At 32.5% G+C, this 25003-nt stretch overlaps 1 protein-coding gene across 1 annotated transcript in view; it reads left to right on the forward strand.

Moving 5' to 3' along the window:
- Positions 1-8329: 8329 nt before the first annotated feature.
- LOC130895041 (alpha-N-acetylgalactosaminidase) overlaps positions 8330-25003 on the forward strand; it is a 49520-nt gene continuing 32846 nt past the window's right edge. The window contains exons 1-2 of the mRNA XM_057802150.1: positions 8330-8538; positions 23762-23950. Coding sequence (XP_057658133.1) covers positions 23787-23950 — 164 coding nt within the window. The 5' untranslated portion in view covers positions 8330-8538; positions 23762-23786. The remainder of the gene's footprint in view (positions 8539-23761; positions 23951-25003) is intronic.

The following is a 25003-nucleotide window of genomic DNA, read 5'->3' on the forward strand; positions in this document are numbered from 1 at the left end:
CCTGCCCTCCGAATGAACGAAAAATGAAACGTATGAACACGAAGAGAACGTTCACTCGATTTCGTTTGACGACATATTCGAGGAAATAAGCGAATAAAGTTCATTTTTTTGTCATTTTGTGTATGTCTTGTGAGCCTGGAATGAAAGAAAAGAGAACATTCACTTGAATGATCATTCATCCGAATGTAGCGAAAAGTGAATCGTCTGATATCACCTAAATGGTGCGTTCACGGCGCTGAAATACTTTTTTGGGGGTTCCACGTAGCAAGTACGATCGTTGTGGTCGCGTGAATGTCACTCCTGACGTCATAACATAACATAACGACCCTTACCAAGAGTTGGGTCGAAGAATTATTGGAATTTTCAAAGCTCAACCAACGCAGATTGTAACCATGAGAATTTTTCTCTTTATTCGATGTGGAATGAGATTTTATAAGTACTTTTGAAGCATTCCTCTGACGCAACACCAAATATTTTACTATCGCTGCAGAAGATATTTTGATTTTAGTTTAATGTAAATCAGTTAAACACTCCACTAAAAAATTCAATTACTCACAAAATTATAACATAACCTCTTAAAGTTTTCTTTTTATATTTTGTGTTTTACTAACCATCTGAATGGACTAAAACACTACACAACTGTGCATGATTCTATATTCCCTATCTATTAAATTTGGACACCAGAAGAAGACGTTTAAAATCACAGATTTTAGATCCAAAAATTCGGACATGTTAATAGGTTTTATCAAACATAGTATGTACAATAAAAAACCGTTAAATATGACATGAATCGTCTTTTTATTCATTTTCAGACCTTCGTAATTGCGACGGAGGGAGGGTGAATTGCTTTTCTTTTCATAAAATAGAAATCGATTATTGATTCCTAAAGAAAGGATCAGAAAGTGATGTTTTTATCTATTTTGACTATTAAAACTCAAAAATACTTAATATGGAATCTATTTTTAGAAACCCACTGGTTGACGTCAATTAAAAAGGATGCTTTGCCATTTTCCTGTTGCTGTGGAGTAGCAGGAATAGTAGTCTATGTAACTGTATGGTCTAAGAGTGACTTTTATGGCGATCGCCAATGCATGAGAACTTTCTTTCGAACAAAGTAAATAATTATTTCTGATAGATAAAAATAAACAAGAGTTGATCAGTATATTGCGGAACAATTCCATAGTATGACGTGGATCCATAACGTGATTTCCAATATGCTGACAGTATTCGAATTCCGAATCAGTTCAGAATTGGTTACGTGTGAACATTGTAACGAATCGATACACTATTAATTCTGAATTAATTAAAATGTTAGGTTAGGCTGCTCTTATGCAGCAACATAAATTAAAATAATTTAATTATATATTCACCTCCCACAAAGTCTCATAATTTCTATTTTATTAAAACATGTAAGACGTAATAAAATTCAGAACCGGTTCGTAATTAAGCACGCAAGTAACGGCGATCCCCTTTGATTACAAGTTCGTTTAGAATGGGATTTAATTGTGATCTGAGCTAATATTACCGTCAATTTCTTTCAAGACAAAGAGCATTAAAGTTCTATTTAAGAATAGGGTCCTTGCAGTAGACGGTAATTTAGGTATTTAATATATTTAAAAATTTATTTATCACTTCTTATTCATGAAATTAGGTTGAATTGTATTATATTATAACTTAAAATATTATATATCACAAATATAAATCGACGATAATTTGAATAATAACACATGACTGCAAACATATTGGTTACTGCGGTTGTGACGTAGAAAGTAAGTAAATTCTGAGACGTGGTCGCTGCGTGTCGCCTTCCAAACGCCATTCTGCTGTTGAGAGTGAAGGTAATTGGTTGTTTAGTGCGATTTGTGTTTTGGGTTTTGTAAGGGTAAAGGTTTTGTAATCAATTATTTACTTCCGCTGATATACGTGGAATAAAAGCAGATACGTAAGTACTACTAATTAGGCTCTTTATAGTAACTTCATTATCACATTTTTTGCTTGAACTTCATTAAAATGTAGATATAAAGATGATAGCTTTGAAAGGTTATTTTTTGTTTAAAACTTTCGATGTTAAAACATTTGTATCATCTTTCAGTACTGTTTACTTACTTTCTACGTCAAACAACGTCACACTCAGTGACAACAAATGCGTTTTGGCGCGTCATGCGTCATTTAGGTACTTATTTATTTTTTTTATGAACTAATATACCATTTAAAAAAATTGAAAAATAAGTGTGTGATTAAGAACGATATACTAAACGTAGTTAATGTATAAAAAAAAGTATGCAAGGACCCTATTATGTACATAATAAAACATTTCACTCAATAATATTGAAAATATAATTGAATATACGGATTAAAGTAAATAGAAATTTAACGGGTTTGTACATGCATTGGGACATTTGAAAATTTATTGTCGTTCTTAGACCTAGGTATGTATGCTACGAGGTTTTATACAGTCCTATAGCATTAAGAAATGTGTTGGACCAGAATGCCTGAGCTCCGCTATTTTAGTTTGATTCTCCAGAGATTCAATTCAACTGACAGTTTTCTGTTGTTGATCATAGATTAGACAATATGCTACAGATGTGCAGATGTACATTGAAATTTTACGGTGACTTCTTATGGCTAGGCTTTAGCTAGATTCACCGAAGTTGGTTTCTCTTTTCGATACATTTCTGTTTCTGATAGGCCCAGTTTCATCAGTTGCTTCCTAAGACGGCAATATCTTGTAAGAGAGCCAAGACGCTAAGATCCAAGCTAGATAATATTTAAGGAATTTTTTGAAATGTCCTCAAATTCTCTTTTATATTTTTCTTCCTCATAGTACTATTTCTTGTCGGTGTACTTGCTTATACAACCGAAATACTATGGTTTAGCGAATGGCGTTTGGCTCTTTTCTTGGTAAATGTATAGGCTTCCTCATTACCATTGATTCTCGAGTGATTCGGAACTAGAATCAACAACGATAAGTCATTGAGTTTTTTACGACATCCCAAGTGAGCTTTGTGAGTCAAAGGTTTTCTTACTTAAACCTAAACAGCAGACATTAAACCTTTCCCGACTAAGTGTCTAAGGAACAGTCTCTGAATGTCTGAAATGCGAGATCTTTACTGATGTTTTCTATTTTTTTTTTTTTCATGTTATAACGCATCTAAGCCGCTCGTTCTCTCCAAATATTATTGTGTGCTATTAAGGGAATTGAGTTTTCTTTTCATACTCATTTAGAATATCTAACCATTCTGTTTTCCGATTTCTTCTGCCTAAATTTAATTGTACACAACTATCAATTTCTAGAATTTCTATTTGGAATATGCTACGGCGGGTTTATATTCATTTGATGTATTTAAAGGGTTTTCCAATAAGGACTTGACTTTTTTTCAAAATAAAATGGAAACCATTTGAAATATTTCAAAAATTTTATTATCGGGTTGAAGTACATTCAAAACATTTATGAATGGAGCTCGATTTCGCTGATATGGCCATCGTGGACACGTTTGCTGCAATTGATTCATTGGATCCAATTTTCCATGACTCGACCACACATTTCGGCTTTGAGCTCTTCCAACGTCGTCGGCTTATAGAATTAGCGTAGAATTATCGGCTTAGGATAGACCAATGACTTGACGTAGCCCCAAATAAAAAAATCTAGAGGCGTTAAATCGCACGAACGAGGCGGCCAATCGACTGGTCCATTTCTTGAGATAACATGCTCATCAAACTTGTTCTTCAATAAATCGATTGTAACGTATGCTGTGAGGCTTGTGGCGCCATCCAGTTGAAACCAAGTCCATATATTCCAATTCGAACCTTATTGGAAGTATCAACACGACATGATATGTTTTCTGATAATACTAAAATTTATCGTGTTTTAATTATAATTTTGTTTATTTTACTGAATTCTGAATATAGCACGACTAAAGATATTCAGATATTTTAAACTAATCAGATATCCGGGTGAAGATTCTGTTCTAAAATAGTAATTAATTCATTGTCACTGAGAGAACGGTTGTCAAGGTTAGTAGTTGGATAAAATCAATAAAATATTCATGATTTTATTTGATATTTATACAAAAAAAAATATTTTAACAGTTTATAATTCTACAAGAGGTCAGCTATGATCTTTCTCTTTTTAATTTAGAGGAAATTATAGAATGAATATTTCCAGGGTCATTGAAACGTTTATTTCTGGATTTGCCATAATCAAACAAAGAACAATATGAGTGGAACGATGAGAAGAATGTGAATATTTATGGAGTTATTTGAAAGTATAAAATAATAATTTACAAATCTTATAAATCTGAATTTCTGTGGATTGATACAGAAAAAAAAAGAGAAAATAAAAACAACATGAAATAACATAGAAAAGACATAAACTCCCAATCAAAAGGAAAATTTTCACGCATGCGATTATCAGCTGAGTTTTTAAACGGTTAAATATTCTTTGAAGTATTCCAAACATAAAATATTTAAAGATATTAAATACTATAAAACAAAAAGATTGGAAATATCGTAAATATAAACGAATATATAAATATATTTGTAAACAAGTATTTCTACGAAAATTTTCTAGTAATCAAAATTTGTACTATCGATTCCATTGGTGTTTTACAGCCCCTAGAGGACCTGAAGATGGATCCTGCTGTACCAACACTTTATAAAATAGCACCTAAGTGTTTCTTTCAGTTTCTTAGCTGAACATTGCCTTCATTATATTTTCATATTCAACAGACCAGACTTTACACTTCTCCAAAAAAATATTCTACAAATTTCAAGCATTTCACTAGAGATGCACCACATTTCGCACCAGACTTTACTTATCGTTTTTACTTTTTTGTATAATTAATAGTAATAATCAGAAGACATAAAAAATTACGAAAAAGTTTAAAAGTCAAGAGCACAACGTACTTCAACGTCATAACCAGTCCTGGTTTTGGTGGTATTTGACAGATTCTTTTGTAGATGATTTGGACTCATCCTGGTGTACTTAAAAAATTAGAATATGTCGTTTAATTCAGCATATCTAACCAGTTTTTGATAAATACTTTGATGTTTGTCATCTTTGACTCCTACTAATATCTTCCCTTTAAACCAAGTAACATTCTATAAAGGAATTTTTACTGGCACATTTTTCTTTTTCAAAAATCTCAAACATAAGGAAAACTATTTAAGGCTACATTCACAAAGCCACTTTTGGTTTTAAGCACAGACTGATATTTTGATTTGGAATATATGGGAAAAATCTGTCAATGCGATAACTTCACGACTATGCGCGGAATACGTTTTCATATAACTTTTTTTCTTCAAATTCCAGTTTATTTAAGAATCTGTGCCTCTTACCGAATAATAAGTTAAAATTATGGCATTGGTAAATGACATGTAGATATGATTTCCAGTGAAAGCCTTTTTGAAAACTTACTAACTAAGATAAGTCGATTGGTTTGAAAAGCTTCAGTCAGCGCACCTCAACACGAATATCGAACTGTTTGGGTCCCCACTTAGTCTTTCTTCATATTTATTTGATGATTTCTTTTTTCATACCCTTTCCATTATTCTAACAGAATCGTACCATGGAGCGGCTACTATGGTCCTCAACTCTTTGCTTTGACCACAGGTCCATATATGCTTCAATACAGTTTTGTATATGAGGAGCTTGTTTTCTTAGAAATAATCTTGTCTACCAATCATCAAGTACATTTGGTGCAATTTGCGCCCAAGATATTTTGAATATATACTTCCTCCAATTGAACTTTGTGTCCAGATGTACGCCCAGCTATTTGGTAGTATAAGTCTTGTCTCTGCTAGTTATTTGTTGATTAGGAAGACTCACGCGCGGAATTTGTTTTCAAAATGAAAAAGTTGGTTAGTTGTTTCAAGTTATCTTGATTTCAAGCCATGTATGAACGTCCTCAGGTAGTAATATCTTATATTTTTATTTTCTATTATGTTAGGTTATCTTATTTTCACATCTTTATAAAGCCAGCATTCGTAAATTGTTTGAAACAATTACCTTACTTTGAGTGGAATCTTTTATGTTTCAATATACTTTTAGCTCAATCGGATGCTCCGCAATACACGTTTGGCCATAACCTCTTTATTTGTCGGTTTATTAAGATATTCTTTCAAGTGTGGGAACAAACAGTAATCTTAGACGAATGGGCGGGCGTATTGTAGTGATGAAACAGATCTTTTTCTTTTTCAACAATTACTGTTATTTTTGCTTGAGCTCGATATCAAAAACATGCCAGAACAATAGTATAATACTGGCCAATTAACGTGTTCTTAACTTTTTTCAAATTTTTATTGCACTAGAGCGATCATTTACTAGTTTTAACTCTAAATATAGTTCAATAAAGTTTTATATTTTGCGTGATTATTTTTACTTAATTATCACGAAATAATGACTGCAGTTATAGTAACATAAAAAGAGACCTGACGCACGTAGAATACTGAATCGCAATCGCCAGTAAGAACAATCCGTTTCAAAAATTGATTCAGATTAGTTTTTATAAGAAAAATTTCTATTGGATATTCACTGAAACAACAGTTAATTCGAATCAAGAGAAAATATCTGTGCACAAAAAATATGCAATGTATTGCATTCACGGAAACTTCGAGTCTTCTATTTTAAGATTATAACATATTTATATTTCATGCTTATCGTCACGTTGGAATTAGAATGCTTTCATGGTCATTAAAATTAGGTCAGAGCTGTACGTATTTACCGGGATTTTATGTGTTTGGGATATTTTTTTGTGCTATTCACTTAACCAGTATTCGACACTATTGTGGAGTTGACCGAAATGTTATTATTTTCTTTAAAAAGATTGTACTTTCTACTATTGTAAGATCATCATGCCAGGTTGTGCCATAGCTAAATACAAAAAAACCAAAATAAAGCATGCTGTCAAGAGCATAAACTTAATTCAAAATATGATAAATAAATGTTATAAATTACAAAATAATATGTACATTTAAAAAGATCATACAATTCGTTTTTTTTTGTCCAAATATTTAGATACTATACTTAGGATACGATAGGATTAAAATAGTTCATAATTTTACTAATAATATTCTAGAGTCTCTTACTTCAACGAAATTATATTCTTTGTAAACAGCACGCAGCCTCAAGAGCGTGGACTTTAGCTGGTAAATTCAACCATATATATATATAAAGCCGGTACTACACGACGCGTCTAACGTTTGCACCAGCATTCGTATTCCAAGATTCGGCTGAAGAACTACACGATGCATTCAACGTTTGTGCCAGCACTAACCTTCTAACGTTGACTGAACATTGGACAACGATTGGACTCCAATGTAATGGGTTACCTAAACAAATGAAAACGTGGCAAAAAGTGATGAACAGCATAAAATAAATATAAAGAGAAGTGTGTGTAGTTTTACCACAAGTATTGGTTCCAATTTTGTTCAAATGCCCACGTTGGAAGCAAAGCTTTCGTCCAACGTTGGAAGCATTGAACACATCATGTGGTATGAGTTTAATACATATATAGACATGTCTTTGTATGAAATAGTACTTTTGAAATCAAATAATAGATTTACGGAAAATATTATACTTCATATTTTGATTCCAACGTGACGTCACATGTGTGTGCGAGAGATATCGCGTGTGCCTATGCTTTGGTTTATCTTCTTCTTTCTGTAATGTAAGCAAAATGCTTGTTTTTCCTCGTATTCTCTGTCGTTTGATTATTAGAGAGGTTGTCGCTCCATCTCTTGCGGGGTCTTGTGACGCTTCGGCGCCCTAAGGTTCTTCTAATGTCCTCGCTTCTCTCTCAGCCATAAAGTGTTTTTCCAACGATCCTGCGCACTATTTTCATTTCGGTGATTTCTAATATTCTCTTTGTGTTCGATGTGTATGTTAATATAGGTCGGATGAAAGCCTCGTAGATTCGAGATTTGATATATTTGTTTCGTGCTGCTTTTGCCTCTTGGTTTCTTACCTTCGCTTCGATAGCACCGTATCCTGATATTTCTATGCCTAGATATTTAAATTTCATCTCTTGTTGTATAATTTCATCATCTACAACCAGTTTGCATCTGATAGGTGTTTTTGAGGTGGTCATGCATTTCGTTTTTGCTGCAAACATCTTCATTTTTAAGTGTTGAATTTGAATAGTAATCTCTGTATGTCATCAGTCTCATTTATTTAATTTAACACAAATTTAATTATACAAGTTATTATATAGATTATAAGCCCTCCAATATGTTTTTACTACTTGCATTCATGAACACTTAAGTTAAGTAATTAATAGTTTAATATTGCGGTAATAAAAACGATACAGTTCAATTTACCATCTCTACACCACGGAGCCCTACCTTCTACAACAATAATCCGTAGTCGTTCTCTCACACAAACTTTAATTTCGTATTTCGATTTCATTGCGGTTGTGTTCGTATTCTGTCGCACGGGTGCAACTCGCGTATAAACCAGTGAATTAACTGAATCTTCGCGGTGAATGACAGTGAATAATTACTTTAAAAATATATATTTTTTTGTGATACATAAGGATCAAGGTAAGTTTATCTAGTTAATGTGGTTTCTATAAGATTATAAATATATTTTGGTAAACGTCAATTTTTACTTGTTTTTTGAAACTAATTTTCTATCAAGAGAGATCTGAAATCAAGACATAAAAAGGTTTCTATGAAGAAAAAAGTTATTATAATATAATATAATTAAATATAGTTTTTGTGTAACCTTGTAAAGTTGTGAAATAAAGGCTGATAAACAGTGTAAACTAAAGCATATTAACTTCGTGCAACATATAATTACACGTTAAGAATTTTCTTAATGATAGTTTTCATAGCAATGAAACAATGTTTTAAATTTATTATTTTTTTTAAGTGCTGAACTTGTAGTAGTTCTGATTTTCCTCAATTAATTTATGTTCGTCAAAGTGATAAAATTGAATGAATATTATTTATATTAATATAATAACTTAATTTCATCAGAGACAGGTACCAACAACCAATTTTTAAATGGGAAGATATTATTATCTATCCGTTATCGTTTTCAAGTTTTATTGCAACAATCGAAATAAACTTATATGATTATAGAAATTCGCTTCAAAAAAACAATCAAAAACTAAAATTTAATGCAACATATGATGTAATGTTAAAAACCATAAAGGACTATAAATTTCAATAAAGTAGATGATTAAAATATTCACCGCAAACGTCTTGACAACGTCCTAATCTTAAATAAAACTTTTTTCTAACTTTAATTAACTTATCGGCCTAGTCGCAAAGGTTATTCATTTTTTTAAGACATTAAAATCGAAAGTTTGAGATTTGTATACAATGTCCTTCACATGTGCGAACAGAAAGAAATCTAATAATCTATCCATTGTAGCAATCCTTGAAGCGCTTGAAATTGGGGATTTCTGGATCAGAATATATATTTACCAAAGTTGGAATGACATTATTTTCAAGTAATTTCCACAAATTTCCAACAATCCCTACCCAAGTTTCAACCTTTTGATCATCAGAAAACATAACGTCTTCTAATTGAATAATTATTTATTATCCAACATAATTCGCAAAAATTTCTCGTTCTCAAAATCGTCGTCTTAAACTGGATATTCAATATGTTTATTATATTATGGATGCCGGTTTATGAAATGTACGTGGTTGTTCCTCAACCTCAAGCATCACATCTAATTTGATTTCATCACTCGACGTTTATTTTTTTTAACTGCCTTACATGTTTACCGCATCTTACGCTGTGTGATTTTTTTCTGTTTCCTAATGAGAAAAGAACTTAAGGAAACACAATATTAGAAGTGTTCTCATGAGAGGTTCTGTAAAGTCTTGTAGGGATAGAGAAAGGGTAAATAATCACAATAATAAAAAGTAAATACAGAAATCCAAAATCAAATTTGACAGAAATCTTCGTTATATAACAGACACACTTCATAATCTGGATGTGTGGATCACACTGACACGAGTTTTCTCTCATTAAAAACCTGTAATTCATCGCCTAAAATTAACTATAACTATAACTAATTTTAAATACTGGAACCAATAATTTGTAAATTTTATTTATTTCAGTTAATCCAACCATTTTCAGCATTGAAATTAACAAATTACAAATTAAAATTATGATACTGACGACTCATAATTACAAAACAATTTGCAGAGGTGGATCAAATAATCCATTTGGCTTTTAAAGTAAATTTTTTATAATGTTGGACTAGCTTGTATGTAAAAAATATAAATTAGTTATGGCGTTTTTTCTCCCAAAGAAAAGACGATTGTAAAGAAATAGCCCAAATTATAAACTAATTAAGTTTCACTGGTATGCCAGAAGATTTTTTTTTTCATTTCATCTCACTAACACTCTTTTCAATGAGTTTATAATTGGCTGTCTGCCACGTTTTAATACGATTCGATCATAACTAACGAATTGTTGTACTAAAGCGATTTTGTATATTATATAAGTTTGTACGAGGATGATTCCAGAAGTACCTGGTCTGACTTGAAGAAGGCGCTAGTTACATTTGTAAACTTGGAAAAAATTGGTCATCGTTATATGATACAATTCTTTTATTTGAAAGGCTTTAGCCCAACCAATATAAAAGCTGAACTGAAAGTGCAGTATATCGCATATTAACTGAAAATTTGGACCAGAGAAAGCTGTTCGCAGCGTTTGTTCACAATGGAACGATAAACAGTGTCGAGAAGATGTTTCCATCGAGTGTTTGGCAATATTTCAAAGAAGTAAAGCCGAAGTATTGCGCCGCTTCATAACCTTGGATGAGACGTGTATCCTTCACTTCACACTCGAATCAAAAGAACAATCAAAACAATGGACTAAAAAAGGAGAACCGGCTCCAAAGAAGGCAGAAACCGTTCATCTGCAGAAAAGGTTATAGCGCCGGTTTTTTGGGATGCACGTCCATTGACTATCTTGGAAAAAAAAACTATCAACGGCGACTATTATGAAAATTTATTGCAACTTTTGAGCGAAGAAATCAAGTAAAAACGACCACATTTAGGTAAGAAAAAAGTGCTGCTTCATCAAGACAATATACTAGCTAACATACCCATTATTGCAATGGCCAAAATTAAATTAAAGTTTGAATTGCTCCCTCATGCCACCTATTCGCCAGATTTAGCCCACTCGAATTATGTTATGTACCCAGACTTAAAAAAATGGCTCAGTGGGCTTGGATTTTCCAACAATGAAGAGGTGATGTTGTCAGTTAATGGCTATTTTGAGGAGCTTGACAATTCTTATTATAAAAAGGGTATCGAACTTTCCAAAATTTCTGTATTTTCTTCGTTGGCTCAGATACTTCTGGAATCATCCTCGTATAGCAAAATTATCATCAAAACATCAACATTTTATAGAAAGATTTTGAAAGTCTAACCGGTTTATTATATCAGATCTATTGTAAATAAATGAATATCCTTGTTAACGTCAAATAGAAAGGATCGTGTAGAAGACCAAACATTTAAATTATTGTTGCTAAAGTATTGTGAAGGATGTGAACGTTTAATAATTGGTGCAAGAATAACACGATATATAAATGACAAGGTATATCGATAAATGGAGGGAATCGTAGTAGAGTAATAATACGAGGATGGTTTGATGAAAATGCAACTAATGACAAAGTTCATTGTCAATATTCTGTTTTCAAACATAATCTCGTTTTAATTCCACAAACGTAGTCCAACGCAAAATTCTTTACCATCAATTTTTCATTTCTCTAAAATCTATTTCCACCAAGTCATTTTTTAAAATTGTAAACACAAAGTAACCAGATCAGGTAAATACGGATGAAACTAAACTCTTTAATAAATGCGGTCACAAAACGGTAATCACGTGTTTAAGAGACTGACTCTCCAGAGTAAAGCTTGATATAATGTTATATTCCGACATATTTTTGTTGTTAGGTAAATATAAAGAAAAAACATTCAGAATTTAGTAAACATCAGTTTTACGTTTGTTTGTTTGTTTATTTCGAATAAAGAAAATAAACAATTTTTTATTTGATCACAAATTCGAAGCAGAAAAAACAATGATCCAATGCATTACTCTGAATAACATGGCTTCTTCTGAATATCTTAATATTTAAAATTCTAATCCATCGACCTTCTACATACGTAAAACGATTAATTTAAGTATGAAATTATTTTCGTATCTTCCTGGAAACTTCTTCCATTCAAGGCGATAATGATTTATGCTTTATGCCACTGAATATCATCACGAACCAGTTAATTTGAATAAAAGGACAGTATATATATATATATATATATATATATATATATATATATATATATATATATATATATATTTATTTCATTTTTTAGCGAAATCACATTCAAAGAAATTAAAAAACATGATCATATCATTAAAATGTAGATATCGTGAGAAGAGAAATTAATTTTTAAATTCAATAAGTCACTTTTAACTGTCGTTAAACGTGCTTCATTAAATTGTAGACACTTTCTCTTTCGCAAGAGGTACACAGTAATGAAGTGGTCACAAAAATATTTCGTGACTATTTTTCCGGCTTGAATACTAGATGTGTTATGATTTAGTTTTTCATTATTGATTCAAAGTTTTTCTATTGGAATTAGAGTACAAACACTTTGTTCAAACTATCTATTCAAACTAATCCTTCTTCTGATTTGGTCTTCTGGTCGAAGTTTCCGACTAGTGCCTCGCTTCTTTAGTCCTACTTTGTTGTACGAATAATCCATGATTTCTTATTTTATTTTTATTAGTTAGGTTAAGTTAAATACCTACCTCGTGGAAAGTAGCTGAAGTTATAATTTTTCCCAAACCAGGAAAGCCGCGAAACGTAGTATCTTCATTCAGACCAATATCATCGCTATTACTAATGATATCAAAGCTATTCGAGAAAATACTACTAGAAAGATTAAGCCCTATACTTGAAGAAGAAAAAAACTAATACCTCCACATCAGTTCGGCTTCAGGTCAAACCACTCCACCATAGACCAAGTACACAGGATAACCGATGTGATAGAAAAATCACTAGAAAAGAAAAACGTCTGCTCTTCTGGTTTTTTAGATGTGGCTCAGGCATTTGACACAGTTTGTCATGATGGGCTGAATAAACTCTTGCCTAACCAATATGCAAAGCTGTTAGAGTCCTATATAAAAGAACGAGCCTTCATAATAAAGCAAGAAGATGCTTAAAGGAAATCAACGCGGGTGTACCACAAGGTAGTGTGACATCCCTCGATTAAAAAACCACATTATCGCTAAGCTTAAACAAGAAAAAATCGGTACATATAAATGTCACAAATAAAAAGGAGCAATATGTATCTGTGCGAATAGACGATGAACAGATACCATATGTTAACACAGCAACATATATGGGGCTAGCACTAGATGTGAAGTTAAGCTTGAAACCTCAAATAAAAAAGAAACAAGAAGAGCTAGGTATAAGATACAAGAGAATGTATTGGTTGCTGGGAAAACAATCCACTCTGTCAATTTATAATAAACTACTTGGGATTTAACTATGGGGATGTGCCAGCGAAACCATACCCATATAATCCAAAGATCTTCATCGGGACCTGGAGATAGACACAGCAGCTCTTGAAACATGTGAACATCGAGGCAATCCAACTCCTCGACAACAGGAACCTAGAGAGAAGACCGAAGAGGACGAAGCCTTTTGAGTTAGTTATCTAAGTGCATAGTGTAAAAGCAGAACAAATTACCGAATTTTACATATTAATGTAGACAATAATAATTGAAGGAGTTTCTACTGAGTAAGACCCTTAAAACTCTTACAGTAATGTGGGATAGAAAAAAATAAAGTATTGGTGTTGATTCCACCAAGATGCTCTGGTCCCCAGATGACATTTTTATGTTTATTCCACAACTCATAGATTTCTAACAAAATTTATCTGTAAATAAGAATCGTAAAACACTAGTTTATTAGACTTAACCTGTTTTTAAATACAAGAGTTAATGAAAAAGTTTATGTGAATTAGAGTAATGGAACCGATCGATAAATTTTGTTATTGCTTGTACAATGCAAGGTATTTAAATACTGCTATGAGCAAATGTACTGTTTGGCGTTTGATAAAGAAACTCCTTACAACATAAAGCTTTCACAAAAGTTTGTGATGAAACTGATAAAGGTACTTCAGATGCTCTAAATTCAATAGATGCAGATTTAAAAATGTTATAAAGCAAACAGTATTCCCTTGTACAAAGTACGAAGGTGACCAAGCAAGGCGATTGCACTTCTGTTTGTCTTTATGGGAGCTAATTTTCATTTTCATAAATTAAATGAAATTTATAATTTTTTCTGACGAAGTTATAAAAAAAGTACGACAGGGCAAAAGGTACCAGATGGGTAGCAAACAAATTAAAATACTTTGCTACGCGGATGATGACGTACTGTTGCTGAATCCGAGGACGATCTCCAGAAACTAGTATACATCTTCAACACAGTAGGTAAACAGTAAAATATGATAATTTCAGCTGAGAAAACAAAATGCATGACAACGTCTAAGGAACCTCTATGCTGCAAAATAGAAATTGATGGTCATTTATTACAACAGGTGCTAAAATTTAGATAATTAAGAATAGACATACCGAGCTATGGAGATGTAGAGAATGAGGTGCGACAGCAGGTCGTCAGAACAAATAAAGTAGCAGGATGCCTCGACAGCACTATTTGGAAAAATAAACATGTTACAAATGAAACAAAAAGCAGAATATATAAAACAACAATTAGACCTATAATGACATACACAGCAGAGAGAGAGAAAATTGTTTCCGCACCATGAATTCCACACCAGTGTTTTATATTCCGTAGCCAGGAATTAGCTTGAGAGTTGAATATCTCGGTCCTCGCAGGATGTGTCCAAAATAAGATACTTTTCGTTGTTTGATTATCGCGATCAGTTCTGTTCCCACACCCGCTCTCTTCAATACTTCTTCATTCGTCATGTGCTCGGTCCATGGGATCCACAGAAGTCTGCGCAACAGCCACATTTCTATTGCTTCTTTTCTGCTTAAGGATCAGGGACCACGTCTCCACACCATACAAAAGGATTGGCCAAATCTAACATTTTATCTACCTCAATCTAAAGCTTAGGCGGATTAGGAACGGCGATCAACTATTAGAGGATAAATATTGAAAAATGCGCAGATATAGGAAGGGCATTAGTAGAGTCCAACATTTAATATGAGAATTTTAACTGATTTTTATTTAATTATTACTAATTAGTGTTAACCTAGTGTGACTTTTTATTTTAAAAAATTGAAAGCTTGACAAGTACGACTCTTCGATTCTTCACCCACCTTTTCTGTTAATGAGCAGATGATGCACGCAGTATTTAGCGCATTTTTTTAAAGAGACCATGTTAAATTCATTATGAAATGGAAAAATCGTATAAGCAGGTGCTGAGATGGAGTGGTATATATATTCAATTGGCGATATTGGAAGTGATCTCTCTGCGAATTTGAGGAGAAGAGTGCATGAACACTTGGGCTAGAAGATGGGGCCTTTCCATGGCTAGATGTTTATCAATGCCTTATATATTGTTAGTTATCTATGATCAATTATTATTAGCAGAGTAATTGAGATTAATATTAACACAAAAAAATTATGGATCAACTTATTAATCATATTTTCAACATGAGGGACACTTTACAGAAAAGTTTTTTTGGTAAATTTCGGAGGCATACTTGATTTTTCAAACCTAAAGTTACGTTGCTGTTGAGTTGATAGAAATTTTCGGAAGACACAATGTGCCAAAGAATCTTAAGCCGCGTTCAATATGCCAAATATAATCAATTATTTCTGACAGCACCGTATTAGTCTAAGATTCCACCGCTTGATCTTGCAGGTATCTGTTTTTTGATGAAATTAATTTTAAAGGAATCTTGAGGATGTATGGAATGGGTTAAGGATAGGTTGCCTTATAAAAATTAGCCGAAATTACCTGTAATTAATTTTAATGTCCTTAATATACTAATCTGAATTGCAGCTATATGTTTTTTGAGTCAATCTTACAGCAATTTGAAAGAAAATGAAAATGAAAATGGTTGCCAGCTTTCAGTCGGCCGCAGCATTAGGGTTGCCAGGTGTAAACAGGTATATTATTGTTAATTAACTACATTCACCAGTTTTTTTCAAAAATTTTCATGCAAAATTAAAGTTTTATATACATTGAACATGAAAATTTATGGTTGCCAGTTGCACAACATAAATTTTTGGGCATAATGAAATGAAACTACGAAATACCTAACCTGCACATAATTTGTATAAGTGTAGCAGCTGCTTTGCTTTGTCCTTATTTATCGCACGTAACAACGCGTGCATCTTCTCTCTTACGCTTCCACGTACTAGGAGCGAGAGTCGTTCACAAAAATCATGGCAGCCTCTGTTTGCGGCCATTGTGCAACTGGCAACCATGGATTTTCATATTCGATGTATATAAAACTTTAATTTTCCATAAAAATTTTAAAAACACAGCTGAATGTAGTTAATTAACATCAATATACCTGTTTACACCTGGCAACCCTAATGCTGTGGCCGACTGAGAGCTGGCAACCATTTTTATTTTGATTTGTAACATCATCCTTAATCTATTCCACAAATCCTCAAGATTTCATCAAAAAAATAGATACCTGCCAAATCAAGCGGTGGGATCTTAGACCAGGGCTTCTTAAACTGTAGGTCGCGACCCCCCTGGGGGTCGCGAGACTACTGAAAAAGGGTCGCAAAGATCTGATACTTTTCAATCATTATAAATAAAATTTTAAAATTAGTATACACACTACGTACAAATATAAATACAAATAAAAATCATACAAAATACTATTGCAGTTTTATTATAACTATTTTTTGAAAAAAGTGGCAATGCAAAACTGTTATGTAGGGCCTATAAATGAAAATATGGAAGTAGCATTTAAAATAATAAATACAACGCGCTCCTCGATTTTCAACTGAACGTTTATATGGAAGAGGGAGTCGTTTAAAATTTCCTAAGCTTGAAGGGGGTCGCTATATAAAAAAGTTTAATAAGCCCTGTCTTAGACTATATTGTGAGATATACGTGCATATACAGTATAACCCGGGCGACTAAAACACGCACTACGCCACTCTCAAAACCATGACAAATCAACGAGATTATTGACATAATAATGCATTGTTCTCATCATTTGAATAATACCAATGACCTTGCAGCAATGATACGTGAAATTGATCCGAATATAATAAAAATAATCTAGCATTCTATTGTACAACGAACCTGTATTTATTTTTTATTTAATGGACTCATCTTCTCTTTACAGATATTTGCCAATAAAAAAGTGAAAACGTGTTTAGTTCAATTAACATCTACACATTATAGTGTAACAAAATTTATTACGTTATTATTCAATAAAAACACATCAATATTCGGATCCAATCAATGTTTACTTTATAATTTTCTGAAATAAGGACACGCGTAATCTAAATTGAGATGTTATAAAATTTTTAGAAAAAAAAATCAGTATGACACCAAACGGACTCACTTGCGAGTAGTTTTGTTTCAAAAACAAATTCGAAACTCAATGTTAACCAAACAGACTAACGGTCAAAACCCATGAGCAACACGCCACGCCACCCCACGCCATACGACATCGGTTCACGTTGTACATTGTTGTGTACACATTTACAGCATTGAGTACGGTATGGAGAGCACCAGTAGTTCGTCTAGGGACCTAGAGTTTTTATAAGAGTCAATAGGAACCCAATACGATAAAATTTTCTCATAGATTGGCATACAAAGCAAGAGAAAAGCATTCACACGTCTTACATCGGTTACATCTGAGAATTTTGAATCGTCCCACGTAAAATGACGTGGCGTGGTGTGGCGTGTGATGGGCTGAGTGTGTACGGAAACAATTAAATTACATGTAAAAAAAAATATATATATAATTAGATATATGGCGTGGTGTATTTGCTAAAGGGTTGCGATCGCGTGTTTTGCTTAGATATATGTTTTCTGTGATTTCAATTAGACGATTTATTTATAATAGTAGAAAAAATAACCTGCCCTTTACCAATGCTCATAATTTATTCTAGATATTGGAATAATCTAAAACGACTACATACTATAACTTTACTGTATTTATCTAAAAATAGAAGTGTGATAATAAATATTTGTCGTGTATTTTTGAATGGTTTAAGCGTTTTCAAGATAGCCGAGAGTGCAATGTCAAAACTGGATGAATAAAGGTCGGTAATCTTGTTTGATTTGACCATCGGCTAAGTATTCGTGCGATTTCTGAATGTATAGTGAATTGAGACAAAGAATATGTGCGGCAAATTTTACGGGAAAATTTTAACATGCAAAAATTGTGTGCAAACTAGTGACTCATTTCACACTATCCGTCAAAAGGTTACTAGTCATATACAACATCCCATCCACATCAATCGGTGGATCTTGCACCGTGAGACTTCCATCTCTTTCATAAGGCCAAATCTGCATTAAAAAGAACAATATTTGACTCTGTTGAAACAGCGAAAGGAAAATGGAAGATTCCTATGGAGCGACGTGAAAATATTTAATAGTCGCATCTCATGCACAGCCAAGTAGTTACAGACGTGGAAATGTGGAACTATCCACCAAAGTATATGCTAACCTTATACATGGAATTTATCTTCCATAAGTATCTATATTCGTTGATATAAACTTAAAGCAAGTCCTGTCCTGAAAGATAGAGGAGAAGAACAACGACAATGAATCTTGGTATCACACACAGGATATATCATTTAACCGTGTGTCTAAAGAGTAATAAAAACACAGTAGTTATTCATAACCTATAAAACTATTGAAAAACTGGAAAGAAATTCATAAAACAGATTATAAATTTTAGAGTTGCAAGATCGTACAGGCCAATGTATAATATTTTGAACGTAATTAATTCAATTCGTAATATTAATGAATCACCCTATATCAACTTGAAAACAAATACATAAATACTTCTCGTAAAGGTACCACGAAAAATGATCTCTTTAGATAGACAAAAATAAAATTACGACAACTTAAAAAACCAGATTGCATACTGATAAATATCCCACTATAACAAAACATCCGTTTTCTAGAATAAGAAACCATCTTATTCATTTATTATAAGATCTAAAGTGCTTTTTTATCGATGATCGTTTAGTAGGTTAACTGCATTTTTGGGAAGTCACTTTTTTCTTTGATCCGTATCAGCTATAAAAGATTTTCATCTACCTGGAAGTAAAATTAGTACCGGTATATCTGATTAATTTTTTCAATTATCGTTAATAAAATGACACCAGATATAAATAAATTCTTTTACTTTTCAATACGAGAATTAAATATTTTGAAAATTAATTTCAAAATAAAATTTATCCTAAACGTATGATGTTTTTATGAGCGTTATCTGATAATTTCCCGATCTAACATATGAACAAGCCATTTTTCCAATATGTAATGTAATGTTTCTTTGATCTATTTAAACTGCTTTCCACGCTGGGATCAATTTATACACAATGTTTCTTACTTACTTGATTTATTCATACTTTAACACTAAAGTCACTAAACTACTCACTATTCACTATTCTATGCCTTCACGACATCAAATTATTATAAACGTAAACCTACACCAGCTTTTCCTATACGCAGGTGATTTGTGAGCAGTTATTTTTAAACTATACAGTTTAGCCAACCATACGACCTCCAACAACGCCCTAAGAATGACAGTTTCAAAGTTCAGTGGTTTAAAGCACTTCTTCCTTGTAGTTCAGTGACTTCTCCTAATCGTTTCTGTTTATTGTACTGTTATTGCCTTAGATTTTGACACAGGGAGATCATGCAGAAGGCCAGAAGGCAAAAAAATAGAGACAGATAGCCTTGACATTGAATTGAGTATTCAGCGTCTAGCAAGTTTACAAACTCCAAGGTGCAATGTGGAAACCAGAAACCCTGAAGTTTATTACAGAATAGCTTCATTCATATCATTCTTCAACTGAAATATTATTTGATTGAACTCAAACGCATTTTGAAATCTTTTCAGTACCTATTGGCTACAAAAGATGAATTGACATTATATGAGTAAAACAACGTGTTGCCAAGTATACCACCATGTCGGTTGCAGTTAGAATGCTGCGGTAGATCAAATTTCGATACGGTATATGTTCGTCAATCGACAGAAAAATACCCAAAATGTTCTATTGAAGCGAGTGGCAAAACTACTTTACCAGCAAACCACAAGTTACTCAAAATATTAGCAACGCTGCCAGTAACGAGTGCAGAAAGTTAAATGTCTGAGGTACCAAATGAGTTTTCTTTAAAGCCATAAAGAATGAAGTTTGTTTTATAGCAAGAAAGCTAATAGGTGGTTTCAACTTGATGTACCTTATTATGTAATAAAAAACTAATGGTGGAAACCTTTTTTACTTAGCAGACAATATGAAGAGCCTTCAAATCTCTGGTAAACCTTCTCCATTTCAAACTTCTGGCTACGCTGCTGAACCAAGTGAGTTAAATATATGGATTCATATATTCATATCACTTTGATCCATTTGACTTGATCAACTCACTAGTACAGTGTAATCGTGACATGTAATAGATATTAAACTGACGTCAATTTGTCCTATCAAAACGGAAATTACGTTCTCTAAGATTTGTTTTCAAATATTGATTGCATTAGAATTAGAGCGATTAAATAATATCCATTTAATAAGAATGAACCGGATTATTTTGCAATCCGCTAAATAACGTGATTTAATCGAGAGGCACGAGTGCGCATTTGAATATTATCCGGTTTTTTAAAAGTAATTTCAAAGAAACAGGGCAACAAACGAGTGAAAGTGAAGTTTATATCTGTTTCAAACGATAAACTTGAAGGAATCGATGATTTTTTATATTTCGTGTATTACGCAATACTTAAATGGATACGATATATCCTTAATTAATATTTCAAAATCTAATTGTGCCAAAAATTCCATATTAGTACGTAAAATGCTTGAGCATGTTCGAAGTTTGCACAATCAATATCATGAAATAAGTGACTTTATTGATATGATTTGAACAAATTGAATTTCGGAAAAGTTTGCTGAAATTTTAGCCAAAATTCGTTAAATCTAATAACAAGATTATTCCTTCCCGTTCCCAAACTGAAGTTCAGAGAATTTAGCGATGTTTGGTTTTGTTCCAGAAGTTTATAATACAGTGAATTGACAGAGAGAGTGTATAAGCCATGTATAACCCAAACATGGCTGATTTAGCATTTGTTCTATTCATAATAAAGCTTATGAAATCGTAATTTATATTATCAAATACTTAATCAAAAACTTTCCAAATGTATTTGTAACTAAAAAAATACGAAAATAATTTATTTAGTGTCGTAGCTTGGATTAAACATGGCAGCTAAGATAGAGTGAAAACGCTCAGAATTTTTTTTTGCTTCAGACTTCTAATAAATACAAAAAGTTGCTGCGTTGTCTTGTCGATCACAAGAGGTTCAGCTATTTAAAATAAAACTATTTCTTGAGGGTCTGCCAAATTTTAGAAGAAAAGGGATATTTTCTTTTAGACTTCTTTAAATATATTTTAATATTTTTTTGTTCTAATAGCCACAAAGTTTAAGATTATAGATATTAAAGAGATTTATGCTCCTAAATCTTCTTTATTTTAGGTGTCTTCTATTTCAAAATATTATGATAAAGATTTAAAGAAAAGTCAAAGCGTCAATTTTATCTATCATTCAAAAATTATTTAAAAAAGAAACTAATTTTGAAACAGAATAGACCTAAAATCAAAATGATTTAAAAATATAAACATGTCAAAAGGTTTAAGAAATAAGAAATTAAACAAGTTTATTATAAAGATTATAGATATTTGTCTAGAACAAAGTAACCCATGATTCACTACGTAGAGGTGACTGCTTCTTGAGCTCCTCCACTTCCTAACCCTACCACGCAACCTACGTCAAAACCTGTGACATCTTAAGATATCTTAAATTTCCTGTTAGCTGTTGAAATTTATATTCCCTTTTGGTTTCAAAGGCATTAACGTTTGTGACTTCATCTTTCCTTTTATAAACCCAAGTTCTAACATTTAACTGATGCCAATTTTCTTGCATTTAGTATTCTTCGCAGTGCCAGCTCCCTAATTTGTTCCCTGGAACCTGTTTCCATGGCCAAAAGAATGTTTTCTGGATTCGCAAAATATGTATTGCGTTTAATGACAGGATCTATGACCTTGTGATACTTTTTGTCCATACATCTAGAATACCTAATAAGCTTCCAAAGATTTCGTGCACCATCCGAGCATAAATTGTTTTGCTTTATTCCAAACCAAACTGGTGCGTGTAGCTTCACGATTTAATTCGTTAGAATTACTAAATTCTATCATAAATTCCGCACTCTTTGACAGTGTAAGATAAATTATCGTTTCTAAAACTGATTCACTCTATGCTTTTTATATCATTGTCAGAACTGATTTTGATACGAACTGTCAAAATAGACCACAATTAAATGTCGGATGGCACTTTCCTAAACTCGGCATTTTAAACATTGATTTAGTTCACCATTGTTTATTTCCAGTATACTCATTTTTCCACATTTGGTTTTCAAATTAGTTTTGCATTGGTTTGTCTACAACTGGTCATATTCTCATATTTCACAAGGTTTATTTTCGAAGAACATGCTTCTAAAATACCCTTTCGTAACCATTTATTTTTCGTGAATCACGCTTCGAAACCTCATGTAAGCTGAAGTGACAACGTCACGAAAACGCATAGTAGCAGAGATTTGCTAGTAAATAGCATCCCAGACACCAAACGCTGGCCACTCACTTTATTTTTCTCAATGTTCAGTCCTGCTGGATACAACGCTATAATTTTAGATATGTTCAACGGAGGAATTTTATAAGGGAAAACTAACAAAAGGAAAAATTTGGGAATAGTTTTGATTAGAAAGTACTTTCGTGGAATCGCCAAGGAGGATACAAACCAAAATTTCACAAAATGTTTGAAATTCGATAGGAGAAAAAATTAAAAGACGAAATAATTGTCCTACAATAATAATAAATACATACATTAATAATACTGTTACGAACAAGGTCGCGAAATGGGTCCTTAGGCCGGCCCTGTCCAGCTAGAATGGAATTTTAAAATTCGACGAAATCGCGCGGCGCCTTTGATCTGTTTTCTTATGAATGGCGGACGCCTTATATAAGGCGGCTTTTTACAGTATGACTTTTAAATAATTTCTAGGAAAGTCTTTATTTCATGTGTTTCTTTTTGTTCTAGAACTTTGTAGAATTCTATTTGTGGTATATAAATAAGTAGAGCAGTAAGTTTAGTTTTAAATAAATAGTCGTAATGAAAAGGACGCATTAGAAAAATCCATGTCAGAAATTATTTAAGGGTTATTTATAAGTAAATTATTATAAGTTAAGTGTGTAATTAAATTGAGAACGTAAGAGACAGTGTTTATTAATTCACCCTACGAATGGAAAAAAATAAGGATCCAGGCAACCCCACATAGTGCAGATCGAAACTTCTATCCGTGTAGTTCACGTAAGGTTAGACTTTCTTTGACTGTCAAATATTAGTAATTGTCAAAATATGTATTATATCTTGTCAGTAGTAAATAATCGATCGAAATTTCAGTGCTTGTGCTTAGTATCTACGAAAATGCTACTTTTATGTCCTCAACATGGTATAAGCTTCTATTATATACGGATGTTTATGTTATATGTATTTTTTTTTCAGGGTATACCTGAGTACCTGTAGTGAAATGTACAAAATATGGTTCGTACTAGCAGTAGTGGTGTTTTATTTAAGAAATAAAGTTACTACCCTTGAAAATGGACTCGCCAGAACTCCACCGATGGGATGGCTCGCGTGGGAGAGATTCAGGTGCAACACCGATTGTAAAAATGATCCCGACAATTGTATCAGGTAATCAGTTCTAGATAATAAATTTACCCTTACCTTTACTTAGATGAGGGCGCAATTTTAGGACTTAATGATGTAGTTAGGCATAGGTTAGAAATAAGTAAATATTAGAGATAAAAATGTTTTCTCATTATTAATGTGAAATGAGAAATAGAAGGATCAATATTAGGGTTAATACCACATGTATGTTAGAATGTTTGTAACTGCACTTTGAGCGATCAGATTTAATTTAAACTTTACACGCTTCTCAAAGATTGACGACAGTGCAATAATTTGATTAAAACATCTGATTATCCCGATTAGGTTCGCTAGTACTCATAAATTTGTACAAAGAATTATTTTTGACTTTCTACTACTACTAAAGCGTGTTTTTTCAATTTTTTCTTTATAATTTATATTAATTTTCATCATTAAAAAAAGCTGATCACATTTATACGTGCTTCAAAAGGAACTACTCATTTTTCGAGCTAAAAATCTCAGCTGTGTATAGTTTTCTTTGGAAAAGTATGTTCAGTAAAACTTGCTTAGTTCAATATCAACCAAATTTAAACTTCAAATATGAGTCTTCTTGAAAATCGATCAACTCCATTTGTAGGTGAAGCGGAGCAACATCCACATAACTTCGTTAAAATATTAAAAATACTATCTACATTCTTAAAATCGGGAAATATATCAGTAAATTGCTCGACCAGTAAACACGCTATTAGACGCGCGTTTCGATAACCAAGTAAACTGTTTATCTTCAGTCTCTGAAGACGATAACTTGGTTATCGAAATGCACGTGTAATAGTGTGTGCTGGTGTAGTGATAGTGTAAACAGTATGTTCAGTATGAATATTACTAACGGTTTCAGAAATTCAAACTCAGTTGCTCAACTAGTAGTTTAAATTTTTGAGTATAACGCATTCGATGTTTTTGTGACTGGATAATGTTAACAAATGTAATTTCTGCAAACTGATCAACTAATTCCAAAATTGCCCTTGTTTTTTAAGTCTAGGTCGTTTATTATGTCTACTATGAATGCCAAGTTTCAAAACTAATTTGATTCACAAATTT

The sequence above is a fragment of the Diorhabda carinulata genome, chromosome 6 (genome assembly GCF_026250575.1).
Source record: "Diorhabda carinulata isolate Delta chromosome 6, icDioCari1.1, whole genome shotgun sequence".
Lineage (NCBI taxonomy): Eukaryota > Metazoa > Arthropoda > Insecta > Coleoptera > Chrysomelidae > Diorhabda > Diorhabda carinulata.